Source organism: Coenobita brevimanus, chromosome 64, assembly GCF_032717465.1.
Source record: "Coenobita brevimanus isolate Jiangsu-jjx chromosome 64, ASM3271746v2, whole genome shotgun sequence".
NCBI lineage: Eukaryota > Metazoa > Arthropoda > Malacostraca > Decapoda > Coenobitidae > Coenobita > Coenobita brevimanus.
In genome coordinates, this window is record NC_137017.1 from 5,681,843 (window position 1) to 5,697,809 (window position 15,967).

General features: G+C 44.7%; 1 protein-coding gene across 1 annotated transcript in view; it reads left to right on the forward strand.

Moving 5' to 3' along the window:
• The window catches only part of LOC145404632 (uncharacterized), a 195,711-nt gene that overhangs the window by 108,186 nt on the left and 71,558 nt on the right, over nt 1-15,967 (forward strand). The window contains exons 4-5 of the mRNA XM_080276153.1: nt 14,564-14,773; nt 15,509-15,602. Coding sequence (XP_080132279.1) covers nt 14,564-14,773; nt 15,509-15,602 — 304 coding nt within the window. The remainder of the gene's footprint in view (nt 1-14,563; nt 14,774-15,508; nt 15,603-15,967) is intronic.

Consider the following 15,967-nt stretch of genomic DNA (forward strand, 5'->3'; position numbering starts at 1 on the left):
TCTTTTTCTCCTTATATCGTCAACCCCATACCTTTTTCCCTTTTATTCTCTCTCTCTCTCTCTCTCTCTCTCTCTCTCTCTCTTTTGCTCCTCTGCTCTCTCCTCTTTTCCCTACCACCTCACATGCTTCTCTCTCCTCCCAGCCGCTAACAGGTGTGCCCACCTATGAATAACGATACCCTATTATATATTCTCTCTCTCTCTCTCTTTCCACTTAGCATTCACTCACCTCCCTTTCTTCTTCCATTAATTTCAAATATATTTTATGTCACCTTCTCACTACATTCTCTCTCCCTCTCTCTCTACTAATAACAATATCGAAATGATTGTTAATCAAACGAATCATTTCAATAAAACACACACGAGAAGCACAAATATAACCACTGAAAATAAAGAACTGCCACATAAATACCAAGCAATACATTATTATAAGTGGATAGGGAAATGCATCTTCAATTACCGTCTCATTTTTCTTAAATTTTAGTAATATTAAAGTACTGCTCATGTCAAAAAATCTATATATAAATAAAAAGCAAAATGAATGTAACGTACTATTATGTAGGAGTCTAGGTATTCCTGTAGCTAACGAGGCTCCCTGGCACCTCTTCTTTAGCGATTTATTTTTGGATACGCCTGGTTAATATCCTTTTGAACATTATTTATGTAAAGTAAGGCGATAATAGAAGAATTTACATAACACAAAAGAGGATAGTAAGGAGCAATAAGCAGAATAAATCGCTTAGGAAGAGGTGTTAGGGAGCTTCCTTAACTGAGGAGAATACCGGCCTAAGTCTGGTATTGAATGGGAAGGGAAGACACTACCTGGTATTATCTGAGTTATTTACACAAAAACTGGTATTAATGTATATCTTTTACTTACAAAACAATAACATATTTTACAGCTATAAGTAAGAACGTAAAATAGGCTTTAGATATTTTCCAAGAAGTCTCAAAACATTAATTACTTCTTCTACTAATGAAAAGAAAGGTGAGTGACGAAAAATTACAATCAGAGTACTTACAAGGGGATTTCCGACCTCACGATCAAACAGCTTTTTTTCTATCGACTCTTACCTGCAATAAAAGAAAATAGGGTAATTAGATCAAAGCAATATGATTATAATTAAGCAGTAAGTATCAACTGTGATATTGCTTGGGTTATGTTCCAGTGTTTGTTGATTTAATAAGGTGGGTTTTGAGCCCCCCCCCCCTCTCTCTCTCTCTCAATGAACTCACTCGTCTAGCCCCTTCCTCGTTCTCGCGATGCGCTGTTGACCGCAAGGAAACATCGGTTCACAGCACGGGTCGGCCATGCAGGGGCAGTCCCTTGCTTGTGGTTGATGGATATACTCGGCTAGACAGACTAGGGTTGATCAACAACAACACCAGTCGTACTCCATCTCTCCACCAAAGCCACTCCCTCGCCACCACTCTTGCTTCATCCCTTCCTCTCTCCAGCACTCACCACTCCTCGCACTCCACCACTCCCTCAACCACTTCAACACTTTCACTCTTCCGGGACTCTATCCTCAAGCAAAGAGGGGACAACAATAGAGGGAGAGAGGGGTGAGAGAGAGGAGGAGGAGGGGAGGCGGGGGTGGGTGAAAGGGGAGAGGGAGAGGGGATACTAGGACGGAGAGCAAAGGAAGAGGGAAGAGAGGGGTGACTAAAGTGGTTAAGAGACAGAGAGGAGGGCAGGAAGAAGAAAGAGGAAGAAGGGAGGCAGGCAAAGCTAGAGGAGGTAGTGCAAGGCAGTATGTTAAAAGATAGGTACAGACAGAAGTGGGGAGGAAGATTAGGGACAGGATAAAGAAGACATACAGTGAGGTGAGGAAGATGGTGAGAGGTACAGATAAGTGACGCAGAGAAGGAGTGAGGCAGAGAAAGGAAGATCAAGAATAGGGATGAGGAAGAGAAGGGGTGAGGAAGAGAACTGATGAGATAGACTGAATAAGAGACGAGTGGAATAACAAGATAAAGAGGGAAAAAGGAAGAGAAAAATGGAACATGGGAGACGTGAGACATATAAAATGAGAAGCACAGAGATAAGGCAGAAGAGGTGAGAGAGTTAGAGTAAGGCACAGACGAAAGAAAGAAGTGAAGATTTGAGCGAAATAGGTGAGACAAAGAAAAAATTGAGACAAAGAAGAGGTGGGACAAAGAAGAGGTGGGACAAAGAAAAGGTGAGACAGAAAAGGTGTGACAAAGAAAAAAGTGAGACAAAGAAAATATGTGACAAAGAGGAAGTGGGACAAAGAAAAGGTGAGACAATAAAAAGGTGAGAGAAAGAAGAGACAGGAGGAGGAGAGGGTGAGAGGAAGAGATGAAAGAAAATGAGGGAAAGAGGAGATAAAGAAAATGTGAGACAAAGAAGAGATGTGACAAAGAAAGGGCGAGGAAGAGAAGGAAGGAATGCAGGCCTCTTCAGATCAAAGGGCTAAGTCTCGCCCCCTTCACACCCAGTCTCTCCTGAAGTGCTCTCTCTCGTCTCTCTTTTATCCTCTCTCACTTTATTTAATTGTAACCCTCTCTCTCTCTCTCTCTCTCTCTCTCTCTCATCCAACACATCCATTCAATTCTCCCAAAACAACCAATTGCCTTTTTTGAATCATTTTTACCCCATCCCTTCTTTTCCAGTTTCCCGCCCAGTGCCTCCGCCCCAAAGCCAGCCACATTATCCCGTTTTCTACAGTCCCGAATAGGCCTCACTCTGCCAGAATTAGAGAGGGTAAACTATGGCCTTTCAATACACGCCAATATTCGATACAACACGGCTAGCCATTTTGGGAAAGCCTCACAGACCAATCTTTCTCTGGGGAAGATTTGTTTATTTTTCCGTTCTCTTTTCTATTCTGGTTTGGTATATTTTTTAGTGATATATTTTTTAGTGACTGATAAACATTGAAAGGACTGTTATATTTGTCAATACTTTTACCATTCTTTAATTTTTACTACTACTACTACTATTGCTACTGCTATTACTACTACTATCACTACTACTACTGCTACTACTACTGAACACACACACACACACACACACACACACACACATTCTCTCTCTCTCTCTCTCTCTCTCTCTTTCAGTATAAAATTTCACAAACCTTTACTCTCAAGCGGCTAGGGAGAAATCGGGCCTTGAGCTAGGGAAAAAACAACGAGTGGCGGGGAAAATCCTACCCTGTTTTTCCCCTAGTTTTTCCCCTACCCCTCACGTTTCTCCCCCCTCCCTCTTGTTTTTCCTGGCGGCCGTAGACGGTGATAGAATGCTGAATATGCTCGATTTTTTTCCGCTTATAAGATTTTTTTTTTTTCATCTCAAACTGTGAGCTCTAGTTTCTTCTGTTTCCTTCTTTTCTTTTCTTTTTTCTTTTTTTAATGCAAGGTAGAAATCATAGGCTGGAGGTGGAGAAATCTATCTATTTATCTATCTGTCCACGTATATATTTACCTATGAATCGATCTATCTACCTGTTTTCTTATCTAATTATCTATATGTATCTGTCTCTGTTCTCTTATCTATTTATCTCTGTTCACATTCAATTATTTTTAATTATTCAATGATATATACTGATTTTTTCCCTTCTACGGCTGAAGCTCCCGAGTCCAAAGTCTGTTTACTCTTCCACTGCGCCAACTTCACACGTGTTATGTCAGTCACTTTCCTCCTCGAACAAGTAATTTTAAGTGAGAAACATATAAAGACAGAAATAAACCAAACCTCTCCCAGAAACGCTAGCCAAGTGTGGAAACTGAGAAGAAGGGGTGAAATATTAGACAAAAATATTCCTGCGAGTAGGCATGTATATATTAAAGCTGAACACATTATAGTTTGTTTGTTTTTTCACAACAGATGATTTTGTTTATGTGAGGGCTGTGTGTTTTTCCTTCTCCTCATCGGTAATTTTTTTCTTTGCGTTTTTCATCATTCTCGATCGTCATATTTTCTTAATTTTTTAGCATACACGAGTTGAGTTCATTTTTTTTTTAATTTAAATATTTATCCACTTTTACATTAATTTACTTATCTATTTAGGCACAAACTCTTCTTCCCCGCCCTACCCCTCCCCCCCAAAAAAAAAAAAAAATCGAGCCAACAACTTGCTTAGCGTACTGCATATTCAAGGAAGGGAATGAATAAAATTTTCGTCTAAATGGCCAAGAATTCCAAGGCATGTATGAAAAAATCCCTCCTCCTTCCCTGGGTCCAATCTCGCAGGGGTCCATGCCAGGGTGATAGAGGCAGGGAGGAAGGGGTAGGAAGGCAGGGTGAAGGGAGGAGGGGCAATAGCAGGGGCAGATGGGGAGGATACAGGAGGGAAAGGTAGAGAGGTTAGGGGTAGGGAGGTAATGGGCAGGGAGGTAGGGGGGCAGGGGGAGGCAGGGAAGAGGGCAGGAAGGTATGTGAGAGGGAGACAGAGGAATATTCTTAACACCTCGTCCTCAGCGATTTGTCTTTATCTAATACTCCCAAAGTACCTCATTTATAATACAGATGGAAATTATGTGTACATTGAAAAACGCCAATAGCATACAATTACACACACGGTACTGCACATCCACAAACAGCCACGGATACTCTCTCTGTCTGTCTATCTGTCTGTGTGTCTGTCTGCCTGTCTCTCTCTCTCTCTCACACACACACACACACACACACACACACACACACACACACACACACACACCTGCGACACCAAACGTCCATTACAGTGCCGCCACCCGCTAATGGAGAAGGTCAGCACTGCCTCTCCTTTTAGATAAATTGGATGCAGGTACCCATTTGGCTGAGCAGATAAGGACCCTGGCTACAGTTCCCCGTAATTTACACCCCCTGCCACCGTAGTACTGTGTGTTTCGTGCTAGTGAACAGGGGAGATGGATAACAGAACATGAATGGAACAATAACAGGACCCTGAGTTTGGTACATAACTTATTCAACGTGGAACAATAACGCGTACAATCTGGAACAAAGCGTACATAGGGAACGATCGCAACTCGTACAATATGGTATAATAGCAATGCGTGCAGTATGGAACAACTTTCTGTACAATATGGAAAAAATACCATACATAACAATAATTATCATGTACTAACAATAATAACACGGATCCTTCCTCATCCTTTGTCTCCCACCTCCCCACCTCACGTATATTCACTCTTCTAGTCAGTCTCTCATCCTCCATCTTCTTCAACGGCCAAAGAAAGTGTTACTGGTAGAAATTCGTATATCTCTGGAATTCCTCAAACTTCACCAAGCTCTCTTCCCACATTCCCGTACACCCTCCTGAAATTCCCCCGCCAGGACCCAAGCCACAACATCTTCGTCCCTCCATTCACCTCACTCGGGGAAACTTTTTGCTCCACTTCACCCAAAGCGCTTGAAATTGGCCCCTAATTCTTTCCTCTCCCCCACCCTTCCCACCCATAATGCTGCCTGGACCATCTTGCACTTCTTGAGAGAGAATTTTCCAGTTTTTTTATTCACTGCCATTTGTTTTCTCTCACTTTCCTCTCTCTTCCACAATCTTTCCATTTCTTTTATCTATTCCGTCACCCTCTCTCACCCCGGTTATTTTCAGTTTCTTCTCTCTTTTCCAAACTCCTTTATTTTTAGGCGTCTTTTAATCACCGGCACTTTCCCACTGTATATTGTTATACCCCCTCCACTACTCTTCCATATTTCTTTCCTCCTTTTTTTTCACCCTTACTCTCCCATTATGCCTCGTGAACCACCTTGCACTTCTGAGTTATATTTAGTTTTATCTTGATTTCTGACAATTAATCTCCTCCCTTTACGTGATTTCAGCTGTTCTTCTTTAGTGACATTACCTCATCTTTGTATTTCATCCGGAAGAGTATTTACATGTCTTGATTTCCAGTATTTTCCGGACTTTTTCTGCTTTTTACTGTAATTCTTTTCCCCCTTTTTCTCCATCACTTCGGCCATCCTCCTTGTCTCTCTTATCATCTTTGCCAATAATTCTCATTTTCAGTTTCTGTCATAACGTGTATTATTTATTCTCCTTTATTTTTTATGCTTTTTCTTTCCCACACACATTGTTCACCCTTTTCTTTGTCGCTTCTGTTACTCATTTCCTTTATCCCTTCTGTTTTCACTCCACTCTCATTTTCTTCATCTAATCAGCCGTCAACTCATTTCCCACTTCATCTCTTACATCACTCACTCTTCTCCATCTTAAACGTGCCTTCGTCTCACATACTAATTATTCTCTTTCCTTCTTTTCTCTGTTCCTTATGCCTCTCTCTCTCTCTCTCTCTCTCTCTCTCTCTCTCTCTCTCTCTCTCTCTCTCTTACCGCTCATTCGGTTTCCCCATTTTTTCATCCTTCACACCATTCATTCTTCTCCTTCTCTTTCTCCTTCTCCAGGCCCGTTCCTCCCAGTTCTTTCCCGGCTCTCCATTTTTCACAGGTATTCCAACTTTTCTTCACTTTTCGTTCCTGGGGCGAAAGTTTCAAGCGTCTGGCCGATATGATGAATGATAAAACCCAACACAGTGCCCTCTCTCTCTCTCTCTCTCTCTTGTTCCAGGGGTGGGGATTGGGAGTGGGAGTTCGAGGAGGAGTATGTGGGAGTGGGAATGGGAGTGGGAATGAGTGGGAATGGGAGTGGGAGTGCGTGGGAATGGGAAGGAAATATATGGTGTAGGATAGTGGTGTGGAATGGTGAGAGTGGGAGTGGAAATAAAAAGGATGGTGGGAATGGGAAGTAGGACGGTATGCGAGATGGTGTGGGTGGCGTGAGAGGGAGTGGCGGTGTGAGAGGGAATGGTAGTGATATGGAGTTTGCCTGGTATGGAGGGGGTGAGAGTGAATGGGAGAGTGGTAGCAGTGGAGTTGGTGTGGGTAATGAGAGTCAAGGTGGGAGTTGGTGTGGGTCATGGAGGGTGGGAGGCTGAAGATGTGTGAGGCAATGCTGGTGTGGCAGGTGGGAGTAAGAAGGTGAAAAAGGTGACGTGGGCGTGGGCTGGTGAGGAGTTGTGTGGGCGTGGACTGGTGTGGGGTGGTGTGGGCGTGGACTGGTGTGGGATGGTGTGGGCGTGGACTGGTGTGGGATGGTGTGGGCGTGGACTGGTGTGGGGTGGTGTGGGCGTGGACTGGTGTGGGGCGGTGTGGGCGTAGGCTGGTAAAGGTGGTGTAGGTGTGGACTGCAGTGAGGTGGTGTGGGCGTGGTCTGGTGTGGCGTGGACGTGGACTGGTGTGGCGTGGTGTGGGGATTCATGTACAGGTGTGAGGAAAAACTCGCTGACATTTTCCTACTGGCTGTGACAAGGGACGGCGTTGCATAGATTAATGTTACGTGTCAGCAAGTATGAAACACAACAAATGAGTATGTGAAGAACGGCTCGTCTGGCGTTTGGGGAGGGAAGTGAAATCTGGAAGGCAAGGATGCAATACTGTAGAGAACTGTCAGCGAACTTCTGCCCATGGCTATCAAGAAGGGAAATGAATATGGAAAATGAAGTGGATGTTCGTGTGGGGGAAGTGAGGTGGAAGGAGAGGGTGAGGAAATTGGAAAATGGTGTGGAACTTGGTGTGGATGAGAGGAACTGAAAGGGGAAGATGGTATAGGAGATGGTGTGAGGTGGTGTGGAGCTGAAACGTGAGATGTGAGAGTTAATGTGGATGGTGTGAAGTGGAAGGTGAGTGGAAATGTTGATACTGCGAGGTGAGAGATGAAATGTGGAGCAGGGTGGTGGAAGTAGGAGCTGAAGAAGTGAGAAATGACGCGGAAGACGGTACGGGAGGAATGAGATGAAATGAAATTGATGGTGGTGTGAAAGTTTGAAAGTAGTGTGGACTGAAGACGGTGGAAAATGAAGAAGAGTTGAAGGTGGCTTGAGTTGGGTGAGAGGTGGAGAGAGAATTGTGTTAAAGGTGGGAGTTTAAGGATAAAGACGGTGTGGAGAGATGATAATGATGCTAATGATGATGATGATGATGATGATGTTTTTGTTGTTGTTGTTATTGTTGTTGTTCTTGTTGTACGGCCTAAATAACGTACACGAGGAACACTGCACTTTAACAAGCTTGAGGAAAAGATTTATAAGGAAAGCAGAATGAACGAGGAGAGGTGGAGAGAAGAGGGAGGTAGGGAAGAAGATGCATACTAGAGAGATGAAAATTGTTTGGTGGAGAGAAGGAAGGAAGGAAGGAAGGAAGGAAGGAAGGAAGGAAGGATGCAAAATTAAGTTAAAGGAGGGAAATAAAATGGGAAAATTAAGACAGTCTCATCTTCACCTTAAAGATGGAGACACAGTAGCCTAGTCCTGGGCCCCTACACTCCTGGTGGGGCAAAAAAAAAAAAAAAAATGGAGGATGGATGGTTGGATGGATTGGATGAAAGGATGGATTAGTTGAATGGATGGTTTGGTCGGATGGATGGATTGGCTGGAAGGATGGATTGGTTGGATGATACGATTGGCTGGATGCCTGGATTGGTTGGATGGATGTATGGATGGTTAGATTGCTGGATTGGTTGGACGGATGGTTGGATGGATGGACAGTTAGATGGATTAAGAACCTCGTTTCCAAATGAACCCCACACAACAACAACAAAAACAAAACAACAACAACAAAAACAAAACAACAACAACAATAATAATAATAATAATAACACCAACGACTAAAAACTTACATGCTCCTCACCAAACAACTCATCCACCTTGAGCTGACTCCACTCTCCTCCAATTACCACATCTCTCCACCAACTTCCCTTGCAAACTCCTCCTCCTCCACCCTGACTCCCTAATCCACCTAATCCTAACCCAAGCCCAGCCAGTCTGCCCCCAATCCCGCCTAACCCCTTCCCAATCAACCCTAATCCAATTCCCGCGGCCAGAGCATTACCTCAGCCTGGCCCTTCAAGTTACCTGCCTACGGTGAGTCCAATAGAGTCTACCCTTGCTCCTCTAGTAAGGCTTCTTTATTACGGGCGTCATATATTCTGATCCAAATGGAGTATCGGTGTGGGAGTGGATGATTATTATTTTGCGGGAGAAGCCTTTGACTTACTGAAGATATCTTGTAAAAATTCTTTCCACTTCTTTAGCACTACTGAAAGTTATTCTGACAAAAACAAGAGTATTCTGCTTCGTTTTGGTGAGATTCTTCTGAGGCAAGTTTAAAAATGGCATTACCCCCACAACATAACCTCTTTTTATATTCTGGTGCGGAGAAAACCTGATTATTTATTTTTTCAATTTAACAGAAATGCCCCTAAGTGAAGGAGTCTGTTCTCCTCAAAATATCACCTCCACCAAAGTTCTTATTTGTTCCCCATCTTCTCTGTTACAAATTCTTAGTCTGGACGAAGTTTAGTATGCCAAAGTGAATCATTCTATGTAAAAAAAGAAAGAAAAAAAAATCACCGTCCTGTAAACCGCTTTTTGTAGGCCATTACCACGAGTTTAATTTTCATCCCGACATTAATATTCAGAAAAGGTAACCCAAGAATTAGAACTCATCAATACTTCATAAAATTGTTGCAGTTCTGACTCCTTTCCACCTCCACTTCTCCACGTGTCCTTCCTACCTCACCTCCTCCTCTCCACGACCCTCCTTTATCTCCACGACCGTCCTTCCTACCTCACCTCCTCTTCTCCACGACCCTCCCTTATCTCCCCACGTCCCTGTTTTCCGCCTCACAAATCTCCCTTTCGTGTCCTGCTTTCCATATTCCCTTACCTCCTCTCCATGAGACTCCTCTTTCCTCCCTACATTCTCCCCTTATCTCTACATTATTCTCGCTCTTTCCCAAATCTCCTCCCCACCTGCTCCCCGACTTTCTCCTCCCTTCCATATTCATCTTCTCCCCATTTCCTTGCAATCCCTGTTTCCTTCTCGTCTCCCCATCTCCCAGCAACCCTCCCTTTCTTTTGTAGTCTCCTCTCTACCTGTCCACAATCTTTCCCCCTCCTTCCTCTCCCTCCCCATAATCCCTCCTCTCCCTCCTCCCCAGCCTAGCCGCGTCCCCCTGCTCCTCCGGCGGCGTTATGATGCAGCGGCGGCCACCCACCATTATTGCCTCCTCCATCATGGCGGCGGGGAGAGGTGGAGGGGGAAGGAAGGGATGGGGAAAGAGGGAAGAAGGAGGGAAGGGAAGGAGAGGAAAGGGAGAGAGGTGGAGGAAAAGGAGAGGGAACGGGTAGAGGAATCGGAAGGAAGGGGGAGTAGGAAGGAAGGGAAAGAGGACGGTAAAGTAGAAAAAAGGAGAGATGGGAGGAGGGAAAACACTGAAAAAAAAAACAATAATAATAATAATACAAGGTAACTGCAAAGGATAGGGAAGGGGGATAGGGGAAGAGGGAAAGACGGGGCAGTGGGAGGGAGAAGGGGATGAAACAGTGGGTAGGAGGGAGGTGGGGAGGTGTGGCAGGGCTTAATAAGTGGTGGGGAGGGACAGAGAATGGATAGATTAAAGGAAGGGATGGGAAGGAATCTGTTAATGGAGACTATTTCTGACCCATCTTATCTCAGAGATCACTTCCAGATTTAATAAAAATGTATGGCCATATGAAATTATAAAATCTCAAGATATTCATACTAAATGTTGTAGAAAACTGGCTTGCAGAAGACACACCAAGAAAACAATAAATTAGAAGGTGGATGAGAGGGATGTAATTTGTGTGAGTTTGACAGTACTTGCTCTTCAAAAAAATCGTCTTTCTCCTTGGATCATACACTCGAAACAATCTTTATTTTTCAAGTACATCATTACAGGTCAATTAGCACACTCGATATAAACCAAATGCATCATATCCGCATTTAGTTTCCGAACCACATCGATAAAAATATGATTCTCCTCAAATAATTAATAACGTAATCTGTAACTCTTCTGACCAAATATCAACACTCACAGAACAGCAATTAAAAATAAACAATCTACGAGGAAATTTTTTTGTGATGACTGCGATGGTTATGTCTGGACGGGATTGGTACAGAGTTAAGAGACACAGTATTATAATCAGTGCCAGAGCTTTTGTTCAGGCATGGGAACGTGTTTGGGTGCTCAGCCACTGACAGGGGGGAAGAGGTGATGAAAAAGAGGAAAAACTGGTGCAAAAGAGGAAAGAAGTAGGAGGAATGAGGCGACTAAGTGGGGGAAAGTTATGAAAACGCGCAATTTTCTCACACAAAAGCATCGCACCCCCAACATCTCCCCTCCTTTCTTCCTCAGCTCCCTCCTTCTCCACATCACCCTCCCGTCATTTCCCTCCTCTCTCCCCTAACCTTCATTTCTTCCCCTACATTTCTATATTCCTTCTCTCTCTCTCTCTCTCTCTCTCTCTCTCTCTCTCTCTCTCTCTCTTCCTTTCCCCTTTCTCCTCTCGCCTTACATTCATCCCTTACTTCCTTCTACCCCTTCCCTTCACCACTATTCTTTCCTCACATCCCTCCCCCTCATTTTCTTCCTTACTCCCCTCCTTCTTCAATACCCTCGTCCCTTCACCACCCTTTTCTCTTCCCTGACCTCTCACACACTTTCCCCATGTCCTCCCACTCGTTCCCCATTTCCCCCCCTTTTCTTCCCTCCCTTCCCCTTCCAACCTTTCTCCCCTCACCTCCATCTTCTCTCCTCCTCCCTCCCCTCACTCTCCCCTACTCCCCTCAACCCCCCCTTTCACACATCCCAAGCGCATATCAATATCTCTCGTTTCACATCGCTGCGGCAATCCATTGATAAGGGTGGAAGGCAGGCAACGCGAAATAAAGGAGAGAGGTCGGAGGGTGGACGGGGGGAAGAAGAAAGCTTGGGTGTGGGAGAAACTGCAGTATATTGGTGGAGAGGAGGTATTGGTGATGGAGAATGGTTGACTGGTTGGTTAATGGAGAGATATTGGTCTGAATGGTTGACTGACTGGTTGGTTGGAATGGACGCTTAGGAGAGATATTGGTATGAATGGTTGGTTGGTTGGTGGGGTGAGGTGGATTTGAGGGAAGTTGGGTGTGAAAGAAGGATGGTATGATGAATGGTTGGTCGGTTGATTAGTTCAAAAGGATGGTTACAGGAGAGATTTACTGATAGGAACGGTTGGCTGCTGGGGAAAAAGGCTTGGAGGAGTGGAATGGGATAGTTGGTTGGTTGGTGGGTGGGGATGCTCGTTGGCTGACAGGTTGGTGTGGATAGATGGTGCTGGTTGCTTCGTAGAATGGTTGGTTGCTGGGGATGGTTGATGGTGGGAAAGAGACAGATGAGAGACATGAAAGGACGATTTTGTGGGAAGGGTTAACGATAAGAAATGAAGACTGGACAAGGAGGGGTGACTGTGGAGTGGTCCTCTCTACAACAATCATCTAGCCACATCTAGACCACACTACCACCTACTACCACTAACTTCTATCTCACGGTCTGTCTTGTATATATCCTAACCTCCTATGCACGAGGGGAGGGAAGTGGGTGGCTGATGATTAGAAGTGAAAAATGGGTGAGAGCTTATGAGGGCGATGGTTTTGAGATTTGGATGCAGAGTGGAGGGAAGGGAAAGGGGTTATTGGGAGTGGGAGGTTGGGTGGTTATGGAGAGAAGACGGGGATGGTGAGAAGGGTTGGTTCTGGAAAGAGGAGGTGGAGGTGAGAGGAAGTAAGTAATGGAGAATATGGGGAGGACGGAATAGAAGGGGTTCGGTGTGCAGAGATGGAAGGAAAAGGGGGAAAGGGGCATGCAGACAGGATAGCAAGGGAAAGGGGATGGAACTTTGGCTGTGAAGAGAAGGGAAGGAGGTGAAGCAGGTTAGGGAGGAAGCTGAGACAATGAAAGAAGAGGGGTAGATGAGGAAGAGACGGAGAAAAGCGGAGGAAAAGAGGATGGAAGGAAAGGGAGGTGGGAGAAGGGATGGCTATAGAGTGAGCAAGGAGAGGTGAGAAAGAGGGGGGACAGTGGGGAGCTATGAAGAGAGGAGGGGGAGGTGACAAAGGAGTGGGGAGAGAAAGGGGAGCTATGAAGAGATGAGTGGATGGAAAGAATGAAGGGAGAGAGAGGGAAGCTATGAAGAGAGGGGGGAGGTGCGTGAGGAGAGGAAAGGGAGAGGGGGTAACTACGAAGAGGAGGTGAGTGTGGGAGGGTGTGGGGGGATGCGGGGAGGATGGCTGTGAGGACGAAAGCCACTCAGGAAAGAATTTTATCTAAAACCATTACATCGACCAGCTTTGTCCACGATATCCCTCTGACCCGGACCTCGCCAAATGAAATTCAGTCGGATCAGCCTAGGAAGGAAAAAATTATGCTGAAGTATTCTGAAAGGGAGAACTCTTACGTAATAATAATAATAATAATAATAATAATAATAATAATAATAATAATAATAATAATAATTCCGCTTACTGCTTCCTCATTAGTTAGTAAGAGACCCTTCTTATAATACTGCTGAATATTGATGATGATGATGATGATGATGATGATGATGATGATGATGATGAGTGGTGATGATGACGGTGATAGTGATAGTGGTGGTGGTGATGGTGACAGTTGTGGTGATGATAATGATCATGATGATAATGACGGAACATCATCACTACCATTATGACGGTGATTTTTTTAATTTAATCCACACAGGCATTCCACTACAACCCATCCTCAAAAAAAGCAAAAAATAAAAAAAATAAAAAAAAAACAAATAAAACGCCGATCACCGACACAAAAACGTGATAATTAAAACTTTATTGGAAAATTTAACTACGGCGATAATGAGTGGGCGGCAATTACACCCAATTTGGAGAGAGAGAGAGAGAGAGAGAGAGAGAGAGAGAGAGAGAGAGAGAGAGAGAGAGAGAGAGAGAGACGGTCATTAGCAAAGGATAAGTACATGGGGCTATTAATCATGTATACACCTGATTTGCACCTGGGGAACTCTGAGATAGATAGACAGATAGACAGGTAGATAAATAGATAGATAGACGGATTGACAAATAAGCAGATGAATAGATAGACGGCAGATAGTAAATGGCAGACAGTTGAGAAGAAACGTAGATAGATGGATAAAGTGCAGATATAGATAGATAAATAAATGGATAGAAAGATAGAGATAAAATGTTGATAGTGTGTGTGTGTGTGTGTGTGTGTGTGTGTGTGTGTGTGTGTGTGTGTGTGTGTATTACCTAACTATTCAAGTAATCTGACGTATTACCTGTCCTGTGTGCACGTACTAATTACCAATACACCAATTAACCGGATCAGGTGAGTCAGTAGCAAGCACACCTGTAGACTGGGAGGTTCCGGGTTCGCGATTGAGGAGATAATGGGTATACTCCTGTCAAGCTGATCCCTCGTCAATACGGCATAAGCTAGCGTGGCCAGGTGTGGATTACGCGTCCCTAGTGGAGAGTCCGGCCCTGCATTCGAATGACGCCGTTTAATATAGGGGGTTTCTTCCGTGTTAATTTTAATCCATTGACGGGCGTAAGATTTCAGTGTCAACGTACTGAAATGGTTAATGGACAGAATCCCTAAAATATGGGAAAAAATAGTACACAGGTATTTAATTACACCTGCCCTTCTCTCCAGGTAAAGCTGTTCAGGTATTTATTTTTATTTTTTCACTCTCCCAGGTCAAGGTGCTGCTGAGGGTGGCTGCGTCTGCTGAGGTGGCGCAGTCCTCCCAGGTGCTAAGCGTGGACCAGCGCAAGAAGACCGTGACCCTGTTTGACCCGGGATCCGCCGCCCCGCCCTCCCCCGCCCACACCGAGGAGACGCGGGTGGGGATAGCGGCGCCTAAGATGTTCGCCTTCGATGCCATATACACGCAGGAAGACTCGCAGGTGAGGGATGGTGACGGTGATGATCTGATGATAGTAGTAGTGATGATATTGTGGTAATGATATGGGTGTGGTGATGGTGATAATGGTGTGGTGGTGATAGTGATTATAATGATGATGATGATGATGATGATGATAAGGAGGAGGAGGAGGATGAGAAGGAGGATGGGGGTTATGTACGATGGTGATGATGACAAAGGAATCTAAAGGCGTTTCTGTCGAGGCCACCTTGAATGAAGCCCCAAAACTGACGTCTGGCAATCAAAAGACCTAAAGACAAATATACAGACAAACAGACAGCTAACACACATACACAGAAACAGACCCACTGAGAAGACAGCATTAACGTGGTGAAAATGATATAAAATTCCTGACTGTGGAGCTGGGTATAGAATTTAGTGTGAATTTTAATGGTGGCGTCAGCAGGAGTGTGAGAATATGTGAATATTTTACCGCCCTCATTCACCTACTTCTCCACTCGGCATCCAAAAGTTTCTTACAAATTCTCTCCCTCTCCCCACTCTCCGCCCCCTCTCCCTACTCTCCCCACTCTCCGCCCCCTCTCCTTACTCTCCCCACTCTCCTCTCCCTCTCAACTCTCTACCCTCAATCTCCCCACTCTTCTCTCTTTCATCTTGCTATTTTGTTGCTTTACACACTCTCTCTCTCTCTCTCTCCTCTACTTTCAACATGCTCCCCTCTCTCCCCACCCCCTTAATCCCGCCTCCCCACCCCCAGACCGAGGTGTGTTCCGCTGCGCTGACCGACGTGATAGTGGCAGTGCTGAGGGGTGCTGACGGGGCGGTCTTCAGCTTCGGTCAGCCAAACCTAGGTCAGTAAGAGTCAGCACATCAATCGAGAGTTAAATAAAAAAAAAAAAATGAAAGTGTACTTACATGTTTGCGGGCGCGTGTGCATGTGTGTGGGCGCGTGTGCATGTGTGTGGGCGCGTGTGTGTGGGTGCGTGTGCATGTGTGTGCAAGCGTGTGCATGTGTGTGGGAACGTGTGCATGTGTGTATGCTGCTTGTGCGCGAGTCCATTTAAGTGTCAGTGTAAGATAGTGTACAGTCTCAAAAAAACAAGCAAACACCTCAAATCTGAAACCTTTACTACAACTAAAGAGAAAAATGAAACCCTAACTACTGAACCCGAACGCAGTAACAAATGGAATAGTTAACAGTACCCGAATGTGTGTG